General features: G+C 44.3%; 1 protein-coding gene across 3 annotated transcripts in view; it reads left to right on the top strand.

Moving 5' to 3' along the window:
• Nucleotides 1-27,113, top strand: part of LOC146835042 (cytochrome P450 4B1-like) — a 438,175-nt gene that overhangs the window by 139,429 nt on the left and 271,633 nt on the right. For all 3 annotated transcript variants that reach the window (XR_014960677.1, XM_085602703.1, XM_085602704.1), the window contains 2 exons: nt 4,383-4,510; nt 13,504-13,628. Coding sequence is in view for 2 of the 3 variants with exons in the window: in XM_085602703.1 (XP_085458829.1) it covers nt 4,383-4,510; nt 13,504-13,628 (253 nt within the window). In the remaining variant the exon portion in view is untranslated. The remainder of the gene's footprint in view (nt 1-4,382; nt 4,511-13,503; nt 13,629-27,113) is intronic.

The following is a 27,113-nucleotide window of genomic DNA, read 5'->3' as shown; positions in this document are numbered from 1 at the left end:
GCACCCACATTTCGCCTTCCAGCAGAAATCCTCCTCCCTCCGACTTTTTTTTTCTCTTTGAATTCTTGCTGCTTGTTATTCTTGTTCTCCCTCAAATCTACCCTTTTGTTTCTCGGGGTTGATATATTGTCCTTGTCCTCCAACCCCCCCACCCCCCCGGGGCAAACTCCTTGAGGCCTTCCGCCAGCGATGCTGATCGGATACTATAAATAAAGTGCAACCATGAAAGTTAATGTTCTTTTGCAACATTTAGGAAAATACTATTTATTTCACACAGAAAGAAATACACCTAAGAACGAATCACATAAAGCAATAAAAGCAGTGTATTCTTCAAAAAACATATATGGCATTCGACTTGTGGAAAAGGCAAAGTAACTTTTAAGGGCTCAAACAGCCCACTCAGTAGCGGTTTCAAACACTATTTTATTATCTGCCAAAGGCGAGTATTTACTCAAGCACCTTTCAGTGACACATATCCCACGCTGTGCTAGAAAACTTAAAACAGCTTTTTATCACATGCTGTTTGCTCTCATTCACATGATTTTGAAGCCTGTTTGCTATATTTCCATACAAAACACTGCTTATGTAAATCAGAATTAGAGACAAAAAAGTCTGGGTGGCACAGCTGTCACTATTCGAGTACAGCAAGTGCAGGGATAGGACAATATAGCTGCAATAAAAACAAGCATTGGCATAGCCAATAGGTCTCGCCTTTGGGACCTTATAAGTGTTAAGCCATGCAACACTTTATGTTATTGCACCAAGGATATTGTGCTGCATAACTAAATACTTATAAGGTCCCAAAAGCGAGACCTATTGGCTATGCCAATGCTTGGTTTTTTTAATCTTAGCCATAAATCTTGAGGCGGATGACCTACAATGTTATGTGGGACCAACACATATAGATGAAAAGCAAATTGTTAGAGATTGTTCAGCACTTAAATAAACCTTAAGTAAATGTAGTGAAGTAAATGAAAAAAACTATATTTCACTACAGCACTGGTATTTTTCACAATTAAACCAAAGCTTCTTTAGAACAATTCAATATAGTGTAAAATTCAAAGGAGGGAAAGTGGAGTTCTCTTTCCAAAAAATAAGCTGAAGAATTCCTTATGATGAAAACCTGCATAATATTTTGTAAAAATAAATATTTTAATAAAAATACACCGCTGTCACACAAGAGAATCCAGTATTAGCACATGTATTGCGTTTATATCTGAAAATAATATAAAGCGTGCACTGTGAATAGAATCATCAGGTGCAGTCTTCTCAAGCAAGGGAGAGGATGTGGCAGAGCTGCCGACTTTAGAACTGGGGAACCAGGTTCCACTCTCTATGTTGACTCAACATCTTGTGATTCTGGGCAAATCACTTAATCTCCCTGTGCCTAAAAAAATAAAAAATGAATGTGCCCTTGTGTTAGGTAAGTGGTGCTAATGTAAAGTAGATAATTATAGTCCTAGTGTCAAAGCAAAAATCAACATGGAAAGAGCAAAAGTCTATTTATAGTTCTCTTTTACTTTTGCTGTCATCACCTAGACAGTTTATAGTACACCATCTAAGACATTTTGAAAGGAGCGTGTTGGAGAGAAAATCTGGTACCATGAAGGAAAACTCACGCTTCGTGAAGAGAAAAGAATTGAAGGGTATTAATCAGAAAATGTAGAAACACATATCACCTGAACCAGTGCATGTGTGAGTGAGAGTCATTGACGAAAGAAAAGTCTTTAATCTCCCTCATGACATAGTTACTTGGCTTAATCAGGAACCATCAACCCGTAGAGCTCTGAAGAGTAGCCATCTTCCTCTGTGAACAGAGTCAGTGTGAATTGAGCCCAAGATTTTATAGGAACCACACTTACACTGTAGGCACCAGACTGTTTAACTTTGTAGGAGCTCGACCACATTTCATATCTAGACTGAAAACATTCTTTCCCGAGTTATCAATCCAGTGCCCTACACTAGCCCACCACTCTTTCTAAACATATTTGATGATTCTCCGCTCCCTGCATCGGGGGTTAGGAGGATTCTCCCTTGCTGACCTAACACTAATGTTCTTAAAGAGAAGCAAAATATATGTCAATAATACCAATATGAAGAGGCCACGCCTTCTCGTCCACATTGAGGGTCACACTGCTTTAAAATCAGAAGTAAACTGATTTGTTTGAATGCAGTTGCACCACTCTTTCTCAATTCTAATGATACATGCCCATTATAGTAAAATCAGAAAAACCACACTAACATTATCCTGGCTGTGGGTTGTAAGAATCTTGTGACAGGCTGGGTATTAATAAATTTCCTGACTCATCAATGAGAATTTGCAGCATTCTATGCGATCATCTCTGAGAGAAGTGTCCTTCTTACTTTAGACCACACACTCTAACACTTGCCCTAGACATTACAAGCACCTTAAAACTTGCCAGCATCGCCAATAACATGCTTCACTCCAACACCCCAAATGATCTGACGAATAAACTGGCTATCTCAATTGGGGTATGGAAACTACGAAGCTGAGACACACTTCTGCTTGAACTTCTGTTAAGCAGAAAGAAAAGGACCCTCAATTAATCCATTACTGACAGCACTGAGCAGACCTCCATCTTGATTACTAGTAGAGTACACCCTCCAATGAATTATTTAAAAACAGTGAATTCCAGCAATTGCTCTTAATCTGAGCAGTTATGTTTCTTAATTCCAATTTTGGATAGTTTATCATTTTAGCACAACCCAGGCGCTATCTCTTTGAAAACTAGTGCCTTTATTTAACTGCGTCACTGTGGTGTTCTTGTGCATTCTTCCATGTTTAGTGTCCACGTTAGGTGGTCTTTTGTATTTTGGATGGATTCTTTATTTTCTAACAGTGGTTTTACTTTTTATCGGATGTATGTGCAAATGCAGCTGATCTTTTTCAGTTTGCAGTTTGACCTTGCAACCATTGTAATGCACTGTACCACTCCTTTGGCTTATGTCCACACTACACAAAACCTAAAATCTATCAAAATAAATAGATAAACATACAGTAAATGTGGCAGCAGAGAGGAAACACAGGGGGCTTGGTGTACTAATATTCCAAATAAGAAACCATAAAGTTTGAATTAAAATGATTCTTAATTTGCAATTTCTTACTTGGAATGTACTAAAATGTATTTAGTAGAAGTGGTCGTAATTTGAGCCTTGACTTCTACCAAATGCATGGTTATTTTGCGAACCAACCAATATATTTTTTTTTGGCAAATCTTTTTATTAAAACTGATTCGACAACATGGCATAGTATCACAAAATCACAACAATATTGGCGGCAAAACAAAAGTTCGTCAGAATACATTTGCTTCATGCAGCAGGAACTAGTCAGGGAGGGAGATATCTGCTTCTAACAGGTGGGGGGTGATCAGATATTACCACGGAATGCATTCCAGGGGGCCCATATTTTAGACCACTTACGAGGGCAGCCACGAGCAACGTACACAGATTTCTCTCGCTGCATGCACCAATCTAGGTCTTTTCCCCAGTCCGCAAGTGTGGGTGCATGTGCGGCCCCCCAGAGCTGCGCAATATTCCTTTTGGCTACCATGCATCCGAGTGTGACCCAGTGGGCAGCATATTTGTTAAGGTCGGTTGGCTCCCAAATATTAAGAAGGCATCTGGGGGCTTCCGGTTGGATCTCAATTTCTAGAGTGGCACTCATTATTTCGTGTATCGCACGCCAGTAGGCCTGGATCAGTTTACAGTGCCATAAAATGTGCATAAAAATCCCCTGCTGTGTGCACCCCCTCTTGCAATTTCCATCTGTCTGGCCCCCCATTTGGACTAACTGGGGCCCCGTTATATATACTCTGTGTAGAACTTTCAATTGCACCAGTCTGAGCCTTGCTGAGATTGCGACCGTTTTAGGGGACGAAACCGCCTCCTGCCATCCCTCATCATCCAGCTCAATACCATCTGCCGTCCATTTCGCTCGCAGTAAGGTCAGGGGATCACCCATGTTGTTTATAAGCTTCCTGTAGGTCAGGGATAAAGCCCGCTCAGGCATGTGTCCATCCAAAACTCTATCTTCTAATGGGGAGCTGTCCGGCAAGTCGGTGTCACTAGTGATTGCAGACTGTAGCGCATGCCGAACTTGAAGATACCTAAATAGCTCAGACTACGCCAACGAATACTGGCCCTTAAGGTCGCCCAACCAATATATTAATACATTGGTTCAAAAAATATCAAATTGGAGTGAGTCGCAGTTCGACCTACCTCATTAAAGTGCATCACACTGTCTGCATTTTGTCAACAATACACAGCTCGATGTAATGGAGATTTTTTTTTCTGAAATTAGGATTATTATGTGGGGATTGGTATTGTGATTGTTAACTTGTATGTTTTTTTCTGTTGCACAGGCAAAGGATTATTGGTGCTTTCTGGACAGAAATGGTTCCAGCATCGCAGGCTTCTAACGCCAGGATTCCACTATGATGTTTTAAAGCCGTATGTGAAATTGATGGCTGAATCAACTAAGGTCATGCTGGTAGGAATAATTTTTTCTTTGTAACTTTCGCCACAGCTTCTTCACTTTTTTTAAGACTTACATGAATACTGTGGTGGAAGTCATTGTGTAGTGCTTGTAGCAAGTTGATTTTGAATGATGTTAATTAGAGGAGAGAACCATTTGTACAGATTTATATACATATTTAACCATGTCCTGTGGACATATAGAGTTGTCCTTGTTATATATACAAACTATCTAAAAGTGGCATTTTCAGAATTGTGACTTAAAATCCATCTTTACCTAAAGAGGATTTTAAATTACAATTCTTTAGACACCACACCCGGTATTACTATCTTCTCACAACTGAAAGTTGCACTTATTAAATGTAATAAGTTAACCCAGTGTTATCCTGTGGGGGAGGTAGGTGTTGCAGTAGTGAAAAACTAATTTAAGAGTTTTTCATTACCAGTACAAGTGAAAGTTAAAAGTACATGTTCAACTTTTCTAAATACACTGTACCCTTCCCTATGGGCTGTTTAGGGCCTACCCTAGGGGTGACCTATATGTATTAAAAAAGAAAGGTTTAGGTCTGGCAAAAGGTGTATTTTTCCAGGTCGAAACGGCAGTTTAAAACTGCACACACAGGTTACAATGGGAGGCCTGAGACATATTTAAAAGGCTACTTAAATGGATGAACCAATCAGTACTGCAGGCCCACATTTAATCTACAAGCCCTGGGTACATGTAGTAGCACTTTACTAGGGAATTATAAGTAAATAAAATGTGCCAATTGGGTGTAAGCCAATGTAACCATGTTTAAAGGTGAGAGCTCAAGCACTTTGGCACCGGTTAGAGGTGGTGAAGTGCGTAGACTCCTAAAGCTAGCAAAAGCAAAGTCGGCAAAAACAGGAGCATGGAAGCCAAAATACTTGTTAGGTCAAGCATTTAGGATTTCAGATAATTAAACCCCAAACCTGACCATCTGACTCTTGTAGACTCTAGTAACGGACTCCTCAGTGACTTACCAAAAGTTCGCCTTGCTCCCCTGAGAGCTGTGCTAGATGTAGATGCTTCATTTGTTTCAGGATCCCCAAAAATCGATTGTATCATTCCTGTAGGTTTAACACTGCAATGGCTTCCCATTGGAGACAGAGTGCAGTTCAAGATGGCTTGTATCACTCATAAAGCTTTAAACACAATACCTCCCAAATATTTGGCAGATAAATTGAAGTGTTTAGGAGATTCTCTTCTCCTCATGACTTTTGTCTTTAAAAAAGAATGGTCTATAATTCAGTTGTTTTCTGACTGTGCAACAAGACTCTGGAATTTACTACCTCCAGTGCTGCACAGCACTTTCATCCTTGTAACTTAAAAAAAAGAATGAAAATGCCTGTTCAAAAACAATTCAATTCTAGTCTTTTTATTTACCAGGTTTTTGAATCCCTTCCTTCATGCTGTTTGAAGCCTTGCTTGAATTGCTTCCTCAACTTGTTAGCTTTTCCCTCATTCTCATTTTTGCGCTACTGTTTATTAAACATCCTTGATTTCATTCTGTTTTCATTCTTCTCTTGACCCTTGTTCCCCCTTAAGTTGGTCCCAAACATATTGTCTGCCCTGCATTTAAGCTCTTCTCTCATTGACTGAGTCACCTCTCATCCCTGCTATTCACTTTCTCCTCTCTTTTTCCAACATATTTGTATTCAGGTTTTGTTTTATAACTTAAAGAAGCTGTAGCATGTACCTGGGACACATTGGTGAATCATAGATGCTTGTATATACCATACTAAAATACATATCAGTAGTAGGTCATTGAGAAATAATAAATGCAAAAACAACAGTTAATGGACAGAATGCTGAATAATGTCATACATTCACCCCAGTACAGAGATCTGGGCCTAAATCCATCACTTTTTTGCTCACCATGCCATTGCAGTTTTAACCCATCCATATGCAAATCAGTCTTGACCCTGTGCCTCATGGGAACAGTCCAGCCCGAACTGCCAAGCCCTAAGTGTGCCAGGTATGCCCAGACGTGGGTCCTGGGCTCACTGTGCCACTGGAATCAAGCTATCCTGGCTGAAGAGGGGTGAAACCCCGAAATTGGTCCTAGGATGCTTGTTTCCGGTCCAGGGAGGACCTGGCTTGGCAGTTCGGGCTGGACTGCTACCATGAGGCACAGGGTCAAGTCTGATTTGCATATGGCCAGGTCTAAACTGGGGTGGCATGGTGAGCAAAAGAATGATGGATTTAACTCAGATCTCTTGACTGGGGGTGAATGTTTTGATTTCTTCTGCATTCTGTCCATCAATTATGTGTCTTTTGCTTTATCGCTCTAAGTGCGCCAGGTATGCCCAGACGTGGGTCCTGGGCCCACTGTGCCACTGGAATCAAGCTATCCTGGCTGAAGAGGGGTGAAACCCTCAAACCGGTCCTAGGATGCTTGTTTCCGGTCCAGGGAGGACCTGGCTTGGCAGTTCGGGCTGGACTGTTCCCATGAGGCACAGGGTCAAGTCTGATTTGCATATGGCCAGGTCTAAACTGGGGTGGCATGGTGAGCAAAAGAATGATGGATTTAACCCAGATCTCTTGACTGGGGGTGAATGTTTTGATTTGTTCTGCATTCCATCCATCAATTATGTGTCTTTTGCTTTCTCGCCCTAAGTTTGCCAGGTATGCCCAGACGTGGTTCCTGGGCTCACTGTGCCACTGGAATGAAGCTATCCTGGCTGAAGAGGGGTGAAACCCCGAAACCAGTCCTAGGATGCTTGTTTCCGGTCCAGGGAGGACCTGGCTTGGCAGTTCGGGCTGGACTGTTCCCATGAGGCACAGGGTCAAAACTGATTTGCATATGGCCAGGTCTAAACTGGGGTGGCATGGTGAGCAAAAGAATGATGGATTTAACTCAGATCTCTTGACTCGGGTGTATGTTTTGATTTGTTCTGCATTCCGTCCATCAATTATGTGTCTTTTGCTTTATCGCTCTAAGTGCGCAGGTATGCCCAGACGTGGGTCCTGGGCCCACTGTGCCATTGGAATCAAGCTATCCTGGCTGAAGAGGGGTGAAACCCCGAGGCCAGTCCTAGGATGCTTGTTTCCAGTCCAGGGAGGACCTGGCTTGGCAGTTCGGGTTGGACTGTTCCCATGCGGCACAGGGTTAAGACTGATTTGCGTATGGCCAGGTCTAAACTGGGGAGGCATGGTGAGCAAAAAAATGATGGATTTAACCCAGATCTTTTGACTGGGGGTGAATGATTTGATTTGTTCTGCATTCCGTCCATCAATTATGTGTCTTTCGTTGTCTCGCCCTAAGTGCGCCAGGTATGCTTAGACTTGGGTCCTGAGCTCACTGTTCCACTGGAATCGAGCTATCCTGGCTGAAAAAGGGTGAAACCCCGAAACTGGTCCTAGGATGATTGTTTCCGGTCCAGGGAGGACCTGACTTGGCAGTTCGGGCTGGACTGTTCCCATGAGGCACAGGGTCAAGACTGATTTGCATATGGCCAGGTCTAAACTGGGGTGGTATTGTGAGCAAAAGAATGATAGATTTAACCCAGTTCTCTTGACTGGGGGGTGAATGTTTTGATTTGTTCTGCATTCCATCCATCAATTATGTATCTTTTGCTTTCTCGCCCTAAGTGCACCAGGTATGCCCAGACGTGGGTCCTGGGCTCACTGTGCCACTGGAATCAAGCTATCCTGGCTGAAGAGGGGTGAAACCCCGAAACCGGTCCTGGGATGCTTGTTTCCGGTACAGGGAGGACCTGGCTTGGCAGTTCGGGCTGGACTGTTCCCATGAGGCACAGGGTCAAGACTGATTTGCATATGGCCAGGTCTAAACTGGGGTGGCATGGTGAGCAAAAGAATTATGGATTTAACCCAGATCTCTTGACTGGGGGTGAATGTTTTGATTTGTTCTGCATTCCATCCATCAATTATGTGTCTTTTGCTTTCTCGCACTAAGTGCACTAGGTATGCCCAGACGTGCCTCCTGGGCTTACTATGCAACTGCAATCAAGCTATCCTGGCTGAAGAGGGGTGAAACACCGAAACCGGTCCTAGGATGCTTGTTTCCGGTCCAGGGAGGACCTGGTTTGGCAGTTCGGGCTGGACTGTTCCCATGAGGCACAGGGTCAAAACTGATTTGCATATGGCCAGGTCTAAACTGGGGTGGCATGGTGAGCAAAAGAATGATGGATTTAACCCAGATCTCTTGACTGGGGGTGAATGTTTTGATTTGTTCTGCATTCCATCCATCAATTATGTGTCTTTTGCTTTCTCGCCCTAAGTGCACTAGGTATGCCCAGACGTGGCTCCTGGGCTCACTATGCAACTGGAATCAAGCTATCCTGGCTGAAGAGGGGTGAAACCCCGAAACCGGTCCTAGGATGCTTGTTTCCGGTCCAGGGAGGACCTGGCTTGGCCGTTCAGGCTGGACTGTTCCCATGAGGCACAGGGTCAAGACTGATTTGCGTATGGTCAGGTCTAAACTGGGGTGGCATGGTGAGCAAAAGAATGATGGATTTAACCCAGATCTCTTGACTGGGGGTGAATGTTTTGATTTGTTCTGCATTCCGTCCATCGATTATGTGTCTTTTGCTTTCTCGCCCTAAGTGCGCCATGTATGCCCAGACGTGGGTCATTGGCTCACTGTGCCACTGGAATGAAGCTATCCTAGCTGAAGAGGGGTGAAACCCCGAAACCGGTCTAAGATGCTTGTTTACGGTCCAAGGAGGACCTGGCTTGGCAGTTCGGGCTGGACTGTTCCCATGAGGCACAGGGTCAAGACTGATTTGCATATGGCCATTTCTAAACTTGGGTGACATCGTGAGCTAAAGAGAGATGGATTTAACCCCGATCTCTTGACTGGGGTTGAATGTTTTGATTTGTTCTGCATTCCATCCATCAATTATGTGTCTTTTGCATTGAGAAATAATAGGCATATATCACATAAGCATAGACAATCATATTCCAGCCACAAGTAATAATGTCAGGAAAATACATCACCCGTATAGCGCAATCTAAAAGTTACTGTCAATCGTCCTGTCGCCAACAATGTCAGTTCAGGTACAGTAGATATATTACTCACTAACTAGGTGTAAATATCTTTTGTTGGATAGTCTACCCAGGTGGAGTAGCAACAGTCTTCACCCATGGAGGTCCAAGGCACCTGCTTCTGTGGGGTCACTACGTCACATTCCGTGGGAATAGTCAATCGTCGGGTTCCTGCGAAAGCAGTCAGTATTTCTGGCCACAGCTCCACTATAGGTTTCCTGCGGATCCCTCTCAGTTCTTCAGCATGTATACCAGCTCCCTTGATGGCAGCCCAGGTCATCACCTCTGCTTTCCATCTACTATGCGGCAGTCCATCTAGTGACTGTCTGTGCCACGCTATGTATCTATGGGTAATAACCAGGGCGAACTCCAGAAATCTGTTACCCATCTTTTACTCCGTTGTCTGGAATATTTATCCAAAATACAGATCTCCAAGGTGTGTAATTCTCATCTATTAAGTGTCCACTTGAAGTCCCCAACCACCTAGGCCCAAATTCTTGCCACCACAGGACAGCTACATACCATGTAGATGAAACTGACATCTGTCTGGGTGTAGTGAGGGCAGCATAACGTGTATGATTACATCATAATATTCAGCTTAAAAAAGGCGTGGTAGGTATGGTGCAGGAAATCCATGACCATGGACATGGATTTTCAATAGATCCAGGATTCTAGTCTGTAGCTCCGGCCAAACGTCAGCAAGGTCAGCATCAAATCATGTGTGGGCGGCTCTGCTGTGCCTTCCTTCCAGAGATGGCCCATAGACCTAAGCCTTCCAGGATGCAGACCTTACCCTCGACAAAAGAGTTCCCTACTGATTTGAGACCGGCTGCCATCCACTCCTTTAGTCTACATTCTTTAAGGAAGCCAGGGCTCATAGGGCCTCGCCTAGGTTTCCTCCTTTTGAATCTTCTCTGAAATTATATACTTTGACCATATCGGAGCACTTGGTGGCGACCATTCAACAACGGAAATTGACAACGAAACAACTAAATTGGGGCTCAAGCCACAGTGTGCCCTGAAAACCCAGAGATGTTGGGAAGGCACAAGATTTAATCCAGTTAGCTTGTAGTCCTGCTACCCTCTACAGAGAGTGCATGATCTCTATGGACCAGGGAACTCCGGTGTGAGTGCCATGGAGGTAAAAAAGCATATGTGCATAAAGTGAGATCACATGTGCAGCATCCCTCAGTGGGGGCCATCTTCCGCTGCCTTCCGCACTCATTATAGATGCAACTTGTTTCACCGCCAACACAAAGAGCAGCAGGGACTGTTGGCATCCCTGATGCAGCTCCTCATGTGCACCTCAAACACCTCCAAGGTGCACCTAACCATTTGGATTCTCACTTAGGCGCCTGAGTATGGTAGTGCTACCCATTTGTCTCAGCCTGTTCCCAGATTCATGCAGCGCTTGACTGCTCTCTGATGCCGCCAGTCCAGTGTGTCAAATGCTTTACAGATCTAGAGATAGAGCCAACGCCTTGGCTGGATACTATGGTGGAGTCTCATCCAAGACTGGAAAAAGGCGTTGGATATTGAAGGAGGAGCTAACTTGTGGGATTAAACTGTTCTGATTGCTATGGACCAAGATGATGAAGTTGGGCAGTAGCTGGGCGGCCAGTACTTTGCTTAAATGTTTGTTGCCTAGATTGAGCATTGAGAGCGGCTTATAAGCAGCAACGTCAAAGGGGCCACCCTTAGAATTAGGAGTTGACATTATAAGGTGTTCCCTAGTGGTGTCGAATAGAGAGCCAATTTCCAGAGTTGACGCATACATGACCGCCAGTTTGAGCGTGAGAACCGCGGAGTAGACTATGGTATAATTCAGCAGGCAGGCCATCTGACAATGGTATTTTACCCTGTGCCATATCCGCTTTGACCTTCCTGATTTTCTGCTCCATTATGGGTCCTGTCAAGGCCTCACACTCTGGGGTCCCTAAGCCGGGCAGTGGTGCTCTACTCTATCTCGTGCTCAGGTACTCACAGCTGAGCCCTATAGAGTTCCCTGTAGTGGTTGACAAAGACCCCATGGATGTCAGTCTGGGGAAATACTACCTCATCTGATGCTATTTAGGTGAGATAATCGGGTGACCCCAGTTGGCCGGTTGGATAAGACACACCAGTAGACGCCCTCGCTGCCACCCTCAAAGTGATGTGTGTCAATGTATTCTTAGGCTGTCAGCACTCAGAGCCATTCTAGTGTCGCTGCATGCGTCACCGGTTCAGTTGCAATCTGGATTCTAGCCGAAGCGTCTGTGTGTGGGGCCTGTTCTAGCTTTCGTATAGAGCTCTCACGGGTTGTTAGTTCCTTCTCTAGCCCTTTCTGTACCTCCCACTGACTGGCCTATGCAGAATCCCCTTATGAGTACTTTGAACACCTCCCATTAACTGTGTTGTGGTGTCGGGCAGAACCTTCATTAGTTTAAAAATAGCCTCTAATGGTATCGCCCAAAGGTTCCCTAAAGGTGAGCTCTTCCAGAAGGGCGGGCCAAAGTCTCCACATCAGAATGGGGGCCAAGAATCAGCTTCAATTCATCCACAGAAACAGGGTATCTTTAAATTCCATCACCGGTTTTACCATGGGTGGCTCTGTGGTGGTACTAATCTATCTAAATGAACATCCTCCACACTGTTGTAATAACCCCCCAGAATCATGGATGAGCCCACCTCAGTCGTCAAAAGTGGTGTGTGTCTAGAAATTGTTTGCTCAGTGTTCTGGGCGTAGATGCTGCCCAGCAGTAGCCGTGATCTGTATAGGCATGCCCTGAGGCGCACTTATCTGCCCTCTCTGTCCACTGTCACAGTAATAGATTCAAGCGGTATCCCGGGCCGCACCCATATTAGCGTTCCACTTGCATAGGAGAAAAACCCAGTGACTAGCACCTGTCCTCTCCACCTCCACTGAAGTGTGGATATCTCCTCCCTGTTAGGTGTGTCTCCTGGAGCAGTACAATGTAACCCTGCGCGCTTTAAGTATTGCAATATGTTGTGCCGTTTTCATGCGGAGCTCGAAAGCTCGCACATTTCAGGTGACAAAGGTGTATGTGTTCATGGATGACATTGGTGTAGTGATGTTTCTTCCCTCCCCCTCCTTGTCAGAGGGTCATCCTAAGTCACTGGGTCAAATAGGGCATTAACCCAAATGGCGAGCGGCCAGACGTGGGCCGGCATGTGGTCAGTGCAAAGAAAATAACAGAAGAGAAACAAGATACAAAGAAACTCCCCCCATCCAGGTCTACAATGCAACAATAGTCAGTCGAAAACTGAAATATCCAACAGGTATACATTGAAAGAGTAAAAACTGTGTCCAATTTCCACAAATACTTTCAAAGCTGAGATCCAAGGAGGAAGTGTGTGAGGACGCCCGGCCATACTGGGTGTCCGTCTGGCTCCTCCCCGGTATGCCCCCCCCCCCAAGTAGGGAATTTAAGATTTACTTAGCGCTGTATTTAGACATAACCAGATTGTGTAAATTGGCAGAGACACCCTCATCCCAAATGAATAACCTAATTTCTGACAGGTACCAAAGGTTGACATGTAACTGTAAGGATGCTATGCCATTTACTAAGGGATAACACATTAGAGATAAAGTATTGTTTATATCATTGTTTCACCTATATCTCACCACATTCACGCCATGTGTTCTTGTCACTAACCAGGGAGGAAGTAGGGTCCACTGGTTAAAAGGAAGTCGTTGTTAAGGTCCAGATACATGCTTGCACTCTTTTTAGCTTGTAAAAATTTGCAATAAGAACAACTATATAAAACTTGGTCTTTCAGTGATACATCCTTCCATTACAATAAGTAAATACTATCTGAATGTGCCCATTTTCTTTTGTTTCTTAGAGTAAATGGGAGTCCCTTGCCTCACAAAATTTGCAATAAGAACAACTATATAAAACTTGGTCTTTCAGTGATACATCCTTCCATTACAATAAGTAAATACTATCTGAATGTGCCCATTTTCTTTTGTTTCTTAGAGTAAATGGGAGTCCCTTGCCACACAAGACAAGTCAGTGGATATCTATTCGCATGTCAGCATGATGACCCTTGACAGCATCATGAAATGTGCCTTCAGCTATGAGAGCAACTGTCAGACAGACAGGTGGGTGATTGACACTTTGGTGGACTGCAGCCGTGAATCAGCTTCTCCTCGTGTTTAGCCTGGGGGTTGTTCGCTGCATGGACATTTTAAGGATTTTGGGGGGCCCTGGGCCAAATGAATTTTGGGTGCCCCTATTCGAAACAGCTTTGATTTTATGTTACAGTTTCAGCTCCTTCAAGCCCTCTTTAGTCAAGTTCTAAATGTGTGTATATCTAAAATTCAGGGATATTGATGTGTGTTCTCAGTATTGTAACACAGCAGCAGGTCGCTAATGTTACTGCAAATAATCTCCGTCACGCCCACCTATTTCTCATGTATGGTGTCCTGTTTTGATCTAAAATAAACTTTTTATATAGATGTTACATGAAACATAAACACATTTTTTCTGCAAAATGTCTGTAATAGACTCTTGCACATTAAAAATAAATTATACAAACCGCAATTTACAATATTCTGTTTAAAAATGATTCAAGGTAATCAGATCAAAACTCTTTACAGAACATAGCTGGCACTATGAGGGGCCCCCTGAAAGGCTGGTGCACTGGGCCAGAGCCCACTTTGCCCATGCCTTAAAAAGTCCCTAGTTCGCTGAGCTCCTCTATGTCTTTGTCTCAATTTAGTCTGCCCCAGGTTGGTTGACATGTGCCACGTCTGGTCTGGACAGCTATCCAAATAACTTGCCTTATGAGATTTCTAGAAGGGGTGTAATGAAACCTAAAGGGTTCCCCTGTGAAAAGTTTCACCTTTAGACCCCAAATTAAAACACGACCAGAGAGACTTTGCATTCCATATGCTGGATAGGTGAGGGGGACCCCTGGCCGTCATAAAAAACGCAAGGGGGCTCTGGGTGGCTTTTTAAATTAAATGCAGGCTGTTCAGGACAAAGATGGCGGGTGGCTGAAAGGCCCCCCACAAGAGCAGAATCCCAGGGATCCCTGCACTCTGGGAGAAGTGGGACCCTGTGTAAAACTCCTGTCTTCTCTCTGTCTCTCCTTCCTCTTCCCCATCATCCCTTCTCTCTCTCTTTCTTGTCTCAGCTGTATTTGTCCATTTGTTCTCTCTCCAGGGAGGTGTCTTCTCCTAGTGCTCCTCTTCCCTTGCAGTGATGATGTTGCAAGTTTGTTTCTTTCATCTCTGGGAAAGCACAGAGAATTCTTTACAGAACTTTTAATTGTTTCCTGCCTGGACACCCATGAAATAGAACACATACTGCAGAGAAGGCTGAGGGCCCCCTCAAAGATGGGGCAGGACCCTGTAGTGCGGAGGTTCTTAACCAGGGTTCCATGGACCCATGGGCGTGCTTGACACCTACACAGCGAGTCTGCGACTGTTTAGAAAATTAGTTAATATTAGCAGATCATTAAAGTACAAATATATAAACAAGCAAAACTGAATATTGTTTAACACTGTAAATATGAAGAAATTTGAAACTGGAAGGTAAACGTTAAGTTGGTATCCTTATCGTGATTCGCGGCAGCAGCACCAGTTCAGCAAACGGAGTCTCGTATGGACTATTGGTGGTCTAAATTGAAGCACTTGCATGCACCAACAAAAAGAGAGAATGTATTAGGAGCAAAAAAGACTAGAGGGTAGCACATTGCATCACTTTTCATTTGTGTCACCTTTTAGAAATAAAATTACATTTTGAAAAGCTCTAACCTTCCCATTAAAATTAAAAAAAATTTTTTGCATTTTTTGTTGTGAATTAAACAAAATATTGCATTATTTTTGCATATATTTGATATATACTTGTTGCTTTGTTTTGTGTATTGTTTCGAGATTCAAATCATAGAAATTACTTTCGCTGGGACCTCCGCTTCCAGTAGTGATTCAGTGAGGATGCCCTAAAGTTAAAAGGTAAAGGACTGCTGCAGTAGTGAACTGTAGTGGGGCAAGAATTGAAGCGCCCTTCACAAGTACTAAAGAAATAAATACTCAACAAACCATTTGTTCTGCCAAACTGGAATGCGATTGTTCAACTTTTGCTATGCACCTTGTAGCTCTGTTATTAATTGGGTTCTTGCAAAGGGATCTTGAGTTGGGCTAAACAGTGCAGGTGTTATCCATGGCTGTCCTATTATGTTATAGAGGAATGTTTACATTATTCAGAATTGGAAACGCAGTGATAGGCAGGAGCAGAAAGACTCCAAATGGATATGTGTTTTATACATAGATGCCCAATTTTACTTAAAGATCTAGAAGCCACAGCAGACCTTTCAAGTACTGCTTAGGTGCATAGTACAGATAGAATCCTGCATGCTAAATAGAAGTTTGCATGACAGAGGATGATCGGACTCGGACAGAAATTAGCACCAGGCATCAAAATAAAAGTGGCCTCAATTAGCGAATCAGATAGCAGAAAAACGAGCCTTTCAAATCGATGCAGTTTTGAACTTGTGCAGACATGCTATATAGATGTTTTCCACAGTTTGTGAGTCTGCAAACATTTCCGCTTGCTGCAGGCAATATTTGTGGTAACATCAAGGAAATCAACGGTAAAGACCGGCCTACCAGACCATTAAGCAGTTTTACAAACAGGCCAAACACCGGTCAAGCACTGACCTGTTAGACCAGCCCTTCTGACACTTCCAGACTGCCGTATATGCCAGTGTGAGCCTGTGGCAGAGAAGTTCCTGAAGTTCAATTCTATACACTTCTTCACTAGAAGGGGCCAGGAGTTACTAGAGTAATATGTACTATGAAAATGCATCTCCACCATACACAGTTCCACCTATTTAGTTGGTGGATGAAGACAGTATTCAACTACCTTTTCACCCCCCTGTCTACCAAGAGAGCATCTAAAGAAAATTCAGTCCACTGGTGCATCAAGCGTGACCACAACTTAATAATACTCAAACAGAATGCAAAATATGGAATAGGTGGTGTCTAAGAAAAATATGCAAATATAAAAATAGTGGATTTCAGTAAAAATTACATTAGCGCACGAGACAGTGATCTCAGCAGTCTGGTGGAGAGGGCACGAATATGAGCACCTTCCTGATTTTCAATATTCCCTTCCCGAAGTTTACTGGACAGTAGCGGCTGTTGTTGACTGCGTCCGTTGTGACACCTCTTGGGTCAGATGAGTAGGAACTTAGTAGCAGGATTGCAGTGACAATCCCTTCACAGGTCATAGCTCGTGGGGCCCCGTTTGGACCAGACTTTGGATGCTTACATTCACCATTACACAAAGTATTGAACTAGGCAGTTTACATGCTCAATGGTTCTACGCCATACAATTTAGTCCTGAAGAGGCCCTTTCAATGAGCCTAGGTCGAAACGTCAACATCTTTCCCTTGGCTCGTGATTCCATTGTGAATATGCAATACTTATTTTAAGACCTCATTTGAAATTGCATAATGAGTCTAGGTTGTACAGTATCTTGTATTTATGTTTTATATACTGTCACTCACTAGAGCACTGCCTCGTTTGCGCTTTGTATATAATAGTACACTAACGACTACAGGGGATTTGGAGAATTTCCATCATCAATAACGCTCTTGTCAGACCTTTTCTGGTTGAATTGAGAAACATTCTCTGTACTGTAATAGTCATTACATTGATTGCAGGACTCACAGATTTATGGTGTTATTCCCACCGAAAAAAGATGCCCACGGCACTTTGCATTCATATATAATACTTACCCTAGTCCCCGTGGGCTTAAAGGGTTGTCCTTGTTACATATCCTCTGTCTACCAAGAGTGCATCTCAAGAATGTTCAGTCCGCTGATGTATCAAGCGTGGCCACTAATTGCTAATACTCAAACAGAATGACAAATATGTAATAGGTGGTGTGTAAGAAAGATGTGTACAATGTAAAATTGTGGATTTCAGTCAAAATTACATTAAATGGGCAAGTAATTTGGAAGAAGACTAAAGAATGAGACCAAGCTGAGGAATGATATGAGGAGAAAAAAATACTGGAAAAAGCATATCAGGTGTGTGACACGCAAGAAAACACTGGAAAAGATCCATAGCAAGATATGATGCACTTCTTCTCTTACGATGTTTTAGATCCTCAGTTAAAACACGACCAGAGAGACTTTGCATTCCATATGCTGGATAGGTGTTGAAAGCGCAGAGATAAAGTTCTAAATCCTAGAGGCTCAGAAAGATGGATCAGTCTTGTGTGAAGGATTTACCCATAGAAGAATGGTTTAGGCCAAAAAAGTTTCAGGGCAATAAAATAAAGCTTTTTCAAGAGAGAAGCAACAGAAAATGATTTATCAGATGCATGCAGCTGCTAGGACAGTGGACCAATAACAATAGGTCATACATTGAGGCTATCTCTGAAGATGATCTACAACAGCCTTTATCAGAACCTGACTTATAGGCACGCACAGACTCACTCAATGACTAAACGATTTAGTGTTCAATCAGACCAAGAGATGAATGTACTCTAGCTAACGGTAAACCAATTGCAATTAACTTAGAATTGGCCCAACCATAGCTGCTCATTCGTGTAAATCAACATGCTAGATATTGTCCGCAAGTTAGGCACCAGGCTGCTTCCTGAACGGCTGAACATCAGGGTCCTGATGCTCAAAGAGGATGATCCAGGCACAGCTTTGTATTGCACTGCAGCAGCTTCACCCTTTGTGCTGAAGGGGATTTTCAAGCTTGCATGACAGAAGCATGCATGGCTAAACCACACATGCCTCAACAATGTGGTTGCAACAACGAGTGCATCAACGAGTGCATCATAAGCACTCATTCCTTTACCACATATGCCTTTACAACAAATGATGTTGTAAAGGCATGATTGGTAAAGGGATATGTGTGGTAAATTTCATATTCCAGCCCACTTGCCCTGCACCCTAACACCCGATACCCCAGCCCTTCCCTTTTAAAACGACCCCTCCCCCTAAGCCCTAACTCTCTGTCCCTGCCTCAAAAACTACCCCAAACCCCCCACCCAGAGCACTAAAATACTGCCCCCTACCTCGCCACCCCGCCCTTAGCCCTAAAACCGATCCCGACCTGCCCCTAAAACTACCCCTTTCCCTCCCCTTACCCTGAAGCCTGAAGTGCCCCCTGCCAAAAACTACCCCGACCCCAGCCTTCCACCCTGAGCCCTAAAACTGACCCCCACCCTGCCCTAAAAACTACCCCTTCCCCAGTCCTTAGGCCTAAAACCCTGCCCCTGACAAAAACTACCCGACCCCGGCCTCTCCAACCTAAGCCCTAAAATTGACCACATCTCTGAAAACTGCCCTGAGCCCTAAAACCCTTCCACAGCCCTCAAAACCACCCTGATCCCCTTCTCCCTAAAACCCTGTCCTCTTCCAAAAAAACTACCCGACCTCCTCGCCCTTTGCCCCACAACCTTTCACCCACCCTTAAAAACTACTCCCCTCCCCAACTCGCAAACATATCCCTGGGGGCCGCAATGTACTGTCTGTTGCATGCCTGAGGGCCACACCGATGCATGCAGGGCAAGGATCGCTGTGGTAAAAGTGGGTGTAGGGGGACTTGAAACAAATGCATGGTGTCTTGACAACAAACTGATCCTTCACACGATGTCTGTCTGCCACCCACGCTCTATTCACCAAAAATGAAAGTCAAAGCAACGCACATGCATCTTAATTAAATACACTTTTTGGAAGCTTGCAGAGAGTTTATCATGTTTTTACATGTTTAGTGCAGGATGTATTTAAAATTAAAGGTGTTCCTAAAGATAAGTTGTCATGGACACCTTCTGTTCTTTAGTTAAAGGAAACCCATTTCTTTCACAGTTTTCTGAATATGCGTGCTCTCTCAAGTAAACAGCAGTCAAGTGCTACTGTTCACCTATGGGCTGCAATTAAAGGTCAGGAGGGCCGCATGCGGCCCCAGGGCAGTACTCCTGGCTGTTGCGCATCATATAACGAATGTCAAGATGGGAGCGCGGAGCCTGTTATCAGCTGACAAGGTTGGGAGGGGGGTTGTAGATCAAACAGCAAACAATAGACCTGTTTTGCATCTCTGTCTCCTTGAACTTCAATCAATCCTTATTTGTAGAGCGCGAAAACCACAATGAGGGGTATCCAGGCGCTGAGTGGGTGGGGCTATTCGAACAGCCTAGTCTTGATGCCGCTCCTCAATTCGGCGAGGGAGGTGGAGGTTCGGAAATGGATGCGAAGGTCTTTCCAGGATTTTAGCTCCTTCATATTGTTTCCTCCAACTGGCACAAGAAAGCGCTACGCCCAGGTGTGTCAGCAGGGCCTGCCTGTGCCTTCTGCTCCCAGGTGCAGTGGCGGCCATCTTCTCCTCCCAGGTGCAGTGGCGGCCATCTCACTCCTTCACAGCATCACAGTTTGGTTAACACATAGCGCCAGCAGGAGGCAACACACCCCACCCCCACAATAGCATGCATGTTCTACGCATAAATAAAGCGCACCACACCAATCTTTGTCTGGGTAAGAGACGGCGTGTCCAGGGCGCGAAAAGAGGAAGGTCAGAGGGAGGGGAGGCCTATATACCCCCCCCCGTTCCTCGCGCCCCCGAAGTGACACGCCCTGTGTGCCGTGGCCACTGGCTGACAGAGTGGGGGGACTCCTCCCCGAGGGGTCCCCTAGAAGAAGGGGGGTGAGCTGGTGCCTTGCTGGCACTAGAGGCCCACCCTTCTAGGGCACCCTGCGGGCGCCAGGGCAGCCGCATATCCTGGGAAAGTAGCAGATCTGTAAAATGTCACACAATAGGGCACCAGTAAAGTGAAATTTTAGCTTAAGATTTCCGAATGCACAACCTGTTCACTAACCACTAGAAACACATTGTCCGTTAGTGTGCATTCTACTTTGCAATATAAGCAAGCATTGGCAAAGCCAACAGGTCTGGCTATTTTAAAGATGAATGTTTATTGTGCCATGGCTTACCACACATTGTTTCAGATCCTGATTGAAAACATTGGGTGAAATACTTCTTACATTCATTATAATTAGGGCTCCTGGTTTTATGGTATTTATTTTTTTGTCATTTCCATCTGTATTTATCCATATTTCTTTTTTGTCAACTTTATCTGTATTTTTCCATATTTATTTAACCAATAAATATGCAGTCATGCTTGAATGCCTGCCAGGTTTCAGTGATATGAACACCCGGAGAAGATAAATCAATGCACTTATATGAAAATATGCACATTTCCATATCCGCCTTGTGCATAGCTACTGCTGTTTAAGCCTCTTTACTAAAATTCCTTTCTTTTTTAACCGCCTTACCTATCAATCCACACAGTCATTGGCTAACAGTCATGGCAAAGTGTATTTAGAAGCACTCAAAAAGCACCCAATTTCCGTTGTTATCCACATTTAAAAATAAATACAGACAGGAAAAAAAATGGTTTTCTTTCTGTGTTTAGCTGTAAAAATCAGTAAACACGGAAAATAGGGAGCCTTAATTATAATTGGGCATCTTGGTAGGATGTAGCTTACCCTGACCGCCCTAATCGCCCTCGGTAAGGAAAAGTCTTTGTTGTCCAGCAGAGACTATTAAGGGACACCCCACCTCACAGACTGTGCATACATGTATAATTTAAACAAAGTCTTTCCTTCAATACATCTACAAATCTCAGCCGTATTTTTGCTGCAATTTTATATAGCGCAAACCTGACCCGAAAGAATTAGAGCGCTTTACATGAACATCAGTTACAATACTCAATGATACATTCATTTCTAAGGCTGAGGAGATTAAGTGATTTGCCCACAATCACAGGACGTCGAGCTGACACCGAGACTCGGACCTGGATCAGTTGGTCCAAAGTGGGCAGCTCTGTCCTTAACGCCACATCTTCACCGGCAAAGCTTGAAGCCACTCCGGATTGATTCAAATGTGTGGTAAGGCCCAATGAGAACAGAGGGTAAACGAGGGAGGTCTTACTTTGCTGTCTCTCTTGTGAGGAGAAGCAGCTGCCAACAGCCCCAGCCAGGGTCATGGCTTCTAGCAGCACAGCTTTACCAGGGAGTAGGGCTTTGTAGCATCAGGTGTCTGGGATTTCCTGGCTTCAAGTCAGCATTGTGAGAACAAATGCATTGTGGGATTTGTAGTTTGTGCTCAGTGTATCCAGAAAGTTGAGGGGGAGACAGTTTTCAAGTGACACGCGACAATGTCTTACCCAAGGCTTTACGTGGGATGAAAAAACTGGGGGAGGGGTCTCTCAAAGAGGCGTGACCTTTAACATTAAGGGCGTGGCTTAAAACATCTAAGCTAAACCTGTGCTTAGCATAGTGTTCCGCCCGACTGGTATTTTGCTGTTTCTGTCATTGCATTTAGATATATAACACAGCAAGTAAGATTATACATACAACAAGCCCAAACTATTGGCTTTGTCAATGGTTGTTAGTTGCATGAGATAAATAAGCAACAACTATGGCTTCGTTGTATATCGTATTGAAAATGCTTCAGTTCTTAAAAGTATGAGACTTTGAAAGAACTATAACGAGTCTTTAAAGTTACATTAGATGCAGTGAAGGGTGGTACTGCTGTAGAGTTAAGATTTTGTTTTCACCCTGAGGGCAGAAATGGAGAGCACGATAGGGACCCGTCTCCACACCTGCTTTTTAGAACTGTCTGGTGCTGAGCCCCGGCAGGCCCCGGCCCACTTAGAGCCCTGGGCTTACCCATGCATCAACGCACCCATTGCCTCGGGCCCACTGATGCAAATGCGCACTCACAATGCTTTACAGCTCTTCTGAGTATTAATGTCGCCATGAAACCCGCTCCTTTATTCTCACACATTGCTTTTTTTTGTTCTTTTAACACTTGTGTACTTCCAAAATACCTGTTTATATAGCGCATTTTAGCGCACTTCTTCCTTGTCTAGGCACTGTAAATAGAGGATGTTAGTTCTAGTATTTATGGTAATCATATGTTCAATCCCTCTAGCCCCTTCAGCTGGGACCCTGACTCGGGCAGACCTCGATATGCAGCTTCAACTTTTCAATCCGTATTTATGTTGCAGAGAATCTGATTCCGAGCACTTTCATCACTGACAAGCTAGTGTGTGTATCCACGAATGAACATACTATTGCAGATGTGCTGTGTGAAGTGCATTGGAGTATGTTTACTTAGTTGAATTGTAGTGCACGTTTCTAGAATGTGTGTATTTTTGTCGCGTCCTGTTTGTTGAGTTTTCTAAAATGCACGTAGTTGTATGCACATTATGGGGACACAGTAGGGAAAAGTAATTGCCGGTCCACAAAAATTAGTGCCAGTTGGCCCCACTGGCTGACACCGGGTCAAATTAAGCACTTAGGGGCTGTGCAGAAAGGAAGCAATGTACTTCTGGGGTAGCGTGTATAAAATGTTATCACAGTGGATCTACTCGCACCCTAAACACTTTGATTACCCCCTCATCTTGCTATGGGCCAGATATACCGGCATTGGGGATAATGATTTCGAAATTGCGATTTTCTGCAAATATTAATAAGGAGATCACCATTCTTTATTTTTTTAAACTTAAAAAAAAAAGAACGATTACTAGTGGGTCACAAGTTGACCTACCTCATTGATATAAATGAGGTAGTTTGCGACCCATTAGGAATGATAGCCATCACAGGGATGCTGACCTGCAGGGATCAGCCGGATACCATATCTGTTATTGCTTTTAAATAAAGAATTTTTAGGTTGAGCCTAGGCAGCGTGCATGCTCTCTCTGGAAGACCTGCTGTAATCAGTTTCGAAATTGTAAACCCCCTGCTTGTTGCCATTGATTAACAAATCCGTTGCTCTTCTTTCCTGGCTCCTAACTGGTTTACGCAGCCCATATGTCAGTTCCGTTGAAGGCTGAGGAGCACCGGCCAAGTACAGGTTCTCTACACTTTCAGGGCTTATCTGTTACTCTGTATACTCTTTTTCTTTTGCTGCCCTTCCCTACACTACGAGCCTAGCTCGTGTCTTTGGTGGCCCTGCTCTCGCTACGTAATCCCCCCATGCGATGCCCTCTCCCCACCACCACCTCCCGCAGCACACCACGTTTTATTATTATCTATGGCGGCTTGTGCAGTGCCCTCTCCCGCCACCTCCTCCGGCAGGACGCCACTGTTTATGCTTAACTATGGCGGCCACGCCTTGCCATTTAAGAGCTGCAGCGATGCCATGCCATTAAAAATGGAAAGGTCAAATGCCCTTTAATTTATAAAAGAGGGGATCATCCATATCCTAATCCTATTATAATAATAGCCATTCCCCCCTCCGCGAGTTACATTATGGATCCCACAAAGGGTGCTTTTTCATGGGTGTGAGTAACTATGGACCTCACATAGAGAGAAGGACTGCAAAAATTGCTTTATAAGATAGATAAAGTGGATGTTGTCCAAATGAAAAATTAGCTAAGTGGTGTGCATCGTAGGGAAGAGAAACAAAAGGGAGTAAAACCTTAAAAAAACAGAACCATACAGGAATGCCCAAGGGCTTTCCTAAGACTGCCCTCACGCACTATACAGTGGCATGCTTCATCATTGGGCCGCTACGTACACCCTGGTGCAGACCAACACTCAGGGTGGAGCGCTAATTTGTTTAGAGAGAAGAAAAGAGGAAGGAGACAGTTCTCCAAAATGAGAGATCCCTAATGCAGAAAAGAAATAGTGTAAATTTGCCTCAATGGGTACCTATCTACTCATTTATTAATGGTCCCATTTGACAGGGTTAAAAATGCGTGTTGGGTGTATAGGAGGAGTTACGTCTCCATCACCCCATCTGCTACTACCAACATGTTTCAGCCATTAACTACAGCCCCTATGGGTATCTGGCCTTCCTCAGGGTCCTGACCCCTTTCGGCTCTTGAGAATCCTAAAGGTTACAGTTTAACCAGTATAAAAGAAAGTTGTTAGGCCTTAATTGATTCTTTGTAAGTAACCACACTAGCCCTTCTTACCTATGTAAAGACAAGATAACTTAGTCAGATACTTCTTCTGATTATTAGTAACTCTTATCGATCCCTATAAACAGGGTACTAGTCCCTTACATAAACCCTGTTAAGCACAACCATATAGGGTGAAAAACTGTCAACAATTCAAGTTTCACCATTAAAAAACACGGACTCAGCACCATGTGGACATTGGAACTCTCTCATTAAAACTCAATCATTTGTATTTATCACAATAAAAGCAAAGATGTTCAATCTTACCCGAGCTGCATTGTTTTTTCTCCCAACTCGGGCCCAAAGTGGGAACAGCGCTCTGTTGCCAAACACTGTAAATGAACATGTAATTAACAATGTGGGCTACATATATTCATATGTTCCTACCTTAGCCATGTTTAGTAAGCACTCAAGATACTCATTGCCAATCATCCCCGCAGGGATATCCTTGTAGACAGTAATCTTTGAAATACATGCCAACGAAAGACAACGTCTTGTGTCCAGAGGGGCTGGTTACACCCTATTTTCTCTGATCACTCAATGCTCCTGTTAACCATACGGGAAACCTCCCCCCAGCCGGTATCCCCATTTGAATTGTGGCTAAGCTTTGACAATTGTGGTGTACTGTTAATGTCCAATCTGATTGGTCAGCAAACATGCCAATTCTAAACCCTTGAACTCATAAACCATACAATCGCACAACCGGAATTTCCCTCACTTCATGAAGGGTCGGCTCTCCAACCCGTGCCACTTTGTGCCCTCCAGAGATGCAAGTGAGTCGGCACGGCATCCTAATGTAAACGTTCTGATCGTACCATCAAATGGAACTTTCGGAACCAATATCTCTCTATAGCTAGACTGTTGCTAAAATCCTGGGCGGTCTGTAAATGGCGGACACCTTGAAGTGGTCGGGTGCCTTGCAATTCCCTTATCCTATCTCTGATACTCCATTAGATATGAGTTATGACTATCTTATCAGATCACCTCCAACCTAAATGTATTGCATGAACACCCCTTCTTGTTTTAAATTACATCTGTTGTACTAAATAAAAAGCTCCATCTAATGCATATGGCATTGACACTGTCCAGCCTGCCCGTTGTCGTGTTAGGCCTCCTGTATAATGATTTCAGGACATAACATCTTCTATCCGAACAACCCAATTCGGTTTTAGGCTGACATCTCCTGTATTCTCTAGGCCACAGCTATAATATGGCTTACCCTGTTCCAGATCTAAGGAGTGATGCACCTTGCACAAATCCAGGCAACTCTTATTGTGATTTTAGTGGTCTTTGATAACCCTCAAAGTGGTAGCTGTGGAGAACAGCCTCCAGGCATATCTTGAAGGAGTGTAAAGCAGCTTTTTTTTTACCAACTTTAATCAATAGTGTAGCTTAGATTCAAATAAACACACACAGTTTATAAAAATAAGTCTATTTATTACACAACACAATTACTAACACATTGGTATATCTCCTACCCGGAGATATCAACAATACACACAAGAATACTTCAAAATAATCAGGTAAGCAGCACAAATATACACTGGTCTCCAGGGGAAGACCAAACCATATACAAAGAAAGTGGAATGCGAACTGTAAGGAAGGACGGTTCTTGGACCAGAAGACTTCAAGGAGCTGGGGAAACAAGGAAACAACCAAGGTAAGTCCCCAGGAACCCCACGCAGTTGCAGTTTTACAGAAGAAGGACCCTTCCCAGAGGACCCCGAAGAAACCCTTTGAATGACGGAAGTTCGGAGAGCCACCCCACCCGTGGATGCCCCAGGAAACGGTTGCTGCACCAGGGAAGCCAGGTGCAAAGGAGTGACGTGACGTCAGAATCTGCTGTAGGTGACAATGTGTACTTAGAAGAAAATGTCTCTGGAGAGGCCTGTGAAGAAGTCCTGTGGAATCCAAGGGTGGATTTTTGGAGAGGGGAACCTGCAAGCAGAGGGGACAGTGTTTATGCCAGGTCAGAGGTGACCAGGAGGCATGGAGACACAATGCCCACCGACGCCAGGAGGTTCAGGAGAGAAGACAATGACCTTGTTGCTGCAGCTGTGAGGACCAGGTGACACTGAGGAAGACCAGGAGCCGAGCATGAGCTGTCCCACATCGGATGTTTGTGTCCAGTTGGTCGGTATCCAGTGTGAGCACCAACAAGCCTTGGTAGCCGCAACTGGCATGGAAAGCGAGGAGATGCAAACGTTGGGACCAGAAAGTTCCAAGGGACTCACCAAGTGCAGGAGTCAGAGCAGGCCCCCAGCAAGCAGAGGAGCCTACTGAAGCAAGTGAAGACCCTCGAGTGGACCCATAGACTGAAGGCACTAGAGTCGCTAGAGAACCTCAGGCGGCTCAGCAAAGATGGAGGCCCACAGTGCAAGGGATGCAGTGAGGACGCTGATCTTCAATAGATGAGGTGCTGGCGGCTGGAGCTTCTTGTAGCCTTGAAATCTCTGGAGTGCAGAGCCAACAAGCCTTGGCAATGGCAAGTCAACACTGTGCAATGGGGTTGGATCCCAGCGGCTCCGACGAGGGATACTTTCCTCAAAATTGCAGAAAAAGACAGATCAGGCCTCCAGGGATCTGCAGAACTACCACCTGTGTTGCTGGGTCTCTGAAAGTCAGTCAGACGAAAGGAGCAGCAGACCGGT

This window comes from Triturus cristatus, chromosome 4_2, assembly GCF_964204655.1.
Source record: "Triturus cristatus chromosome 4_2, aTriCri1.1, whole genome shotgun sequence".
NCBI classification, from domain to species: Eukaryota; Metazoa; Chordata; class Amphibia; order Caudata; family Salamandridae; genus Triturus; species Triturus cristatus.
This window is presented reverse-complemented; position numbering and strand designations above follow the sequence as displayed.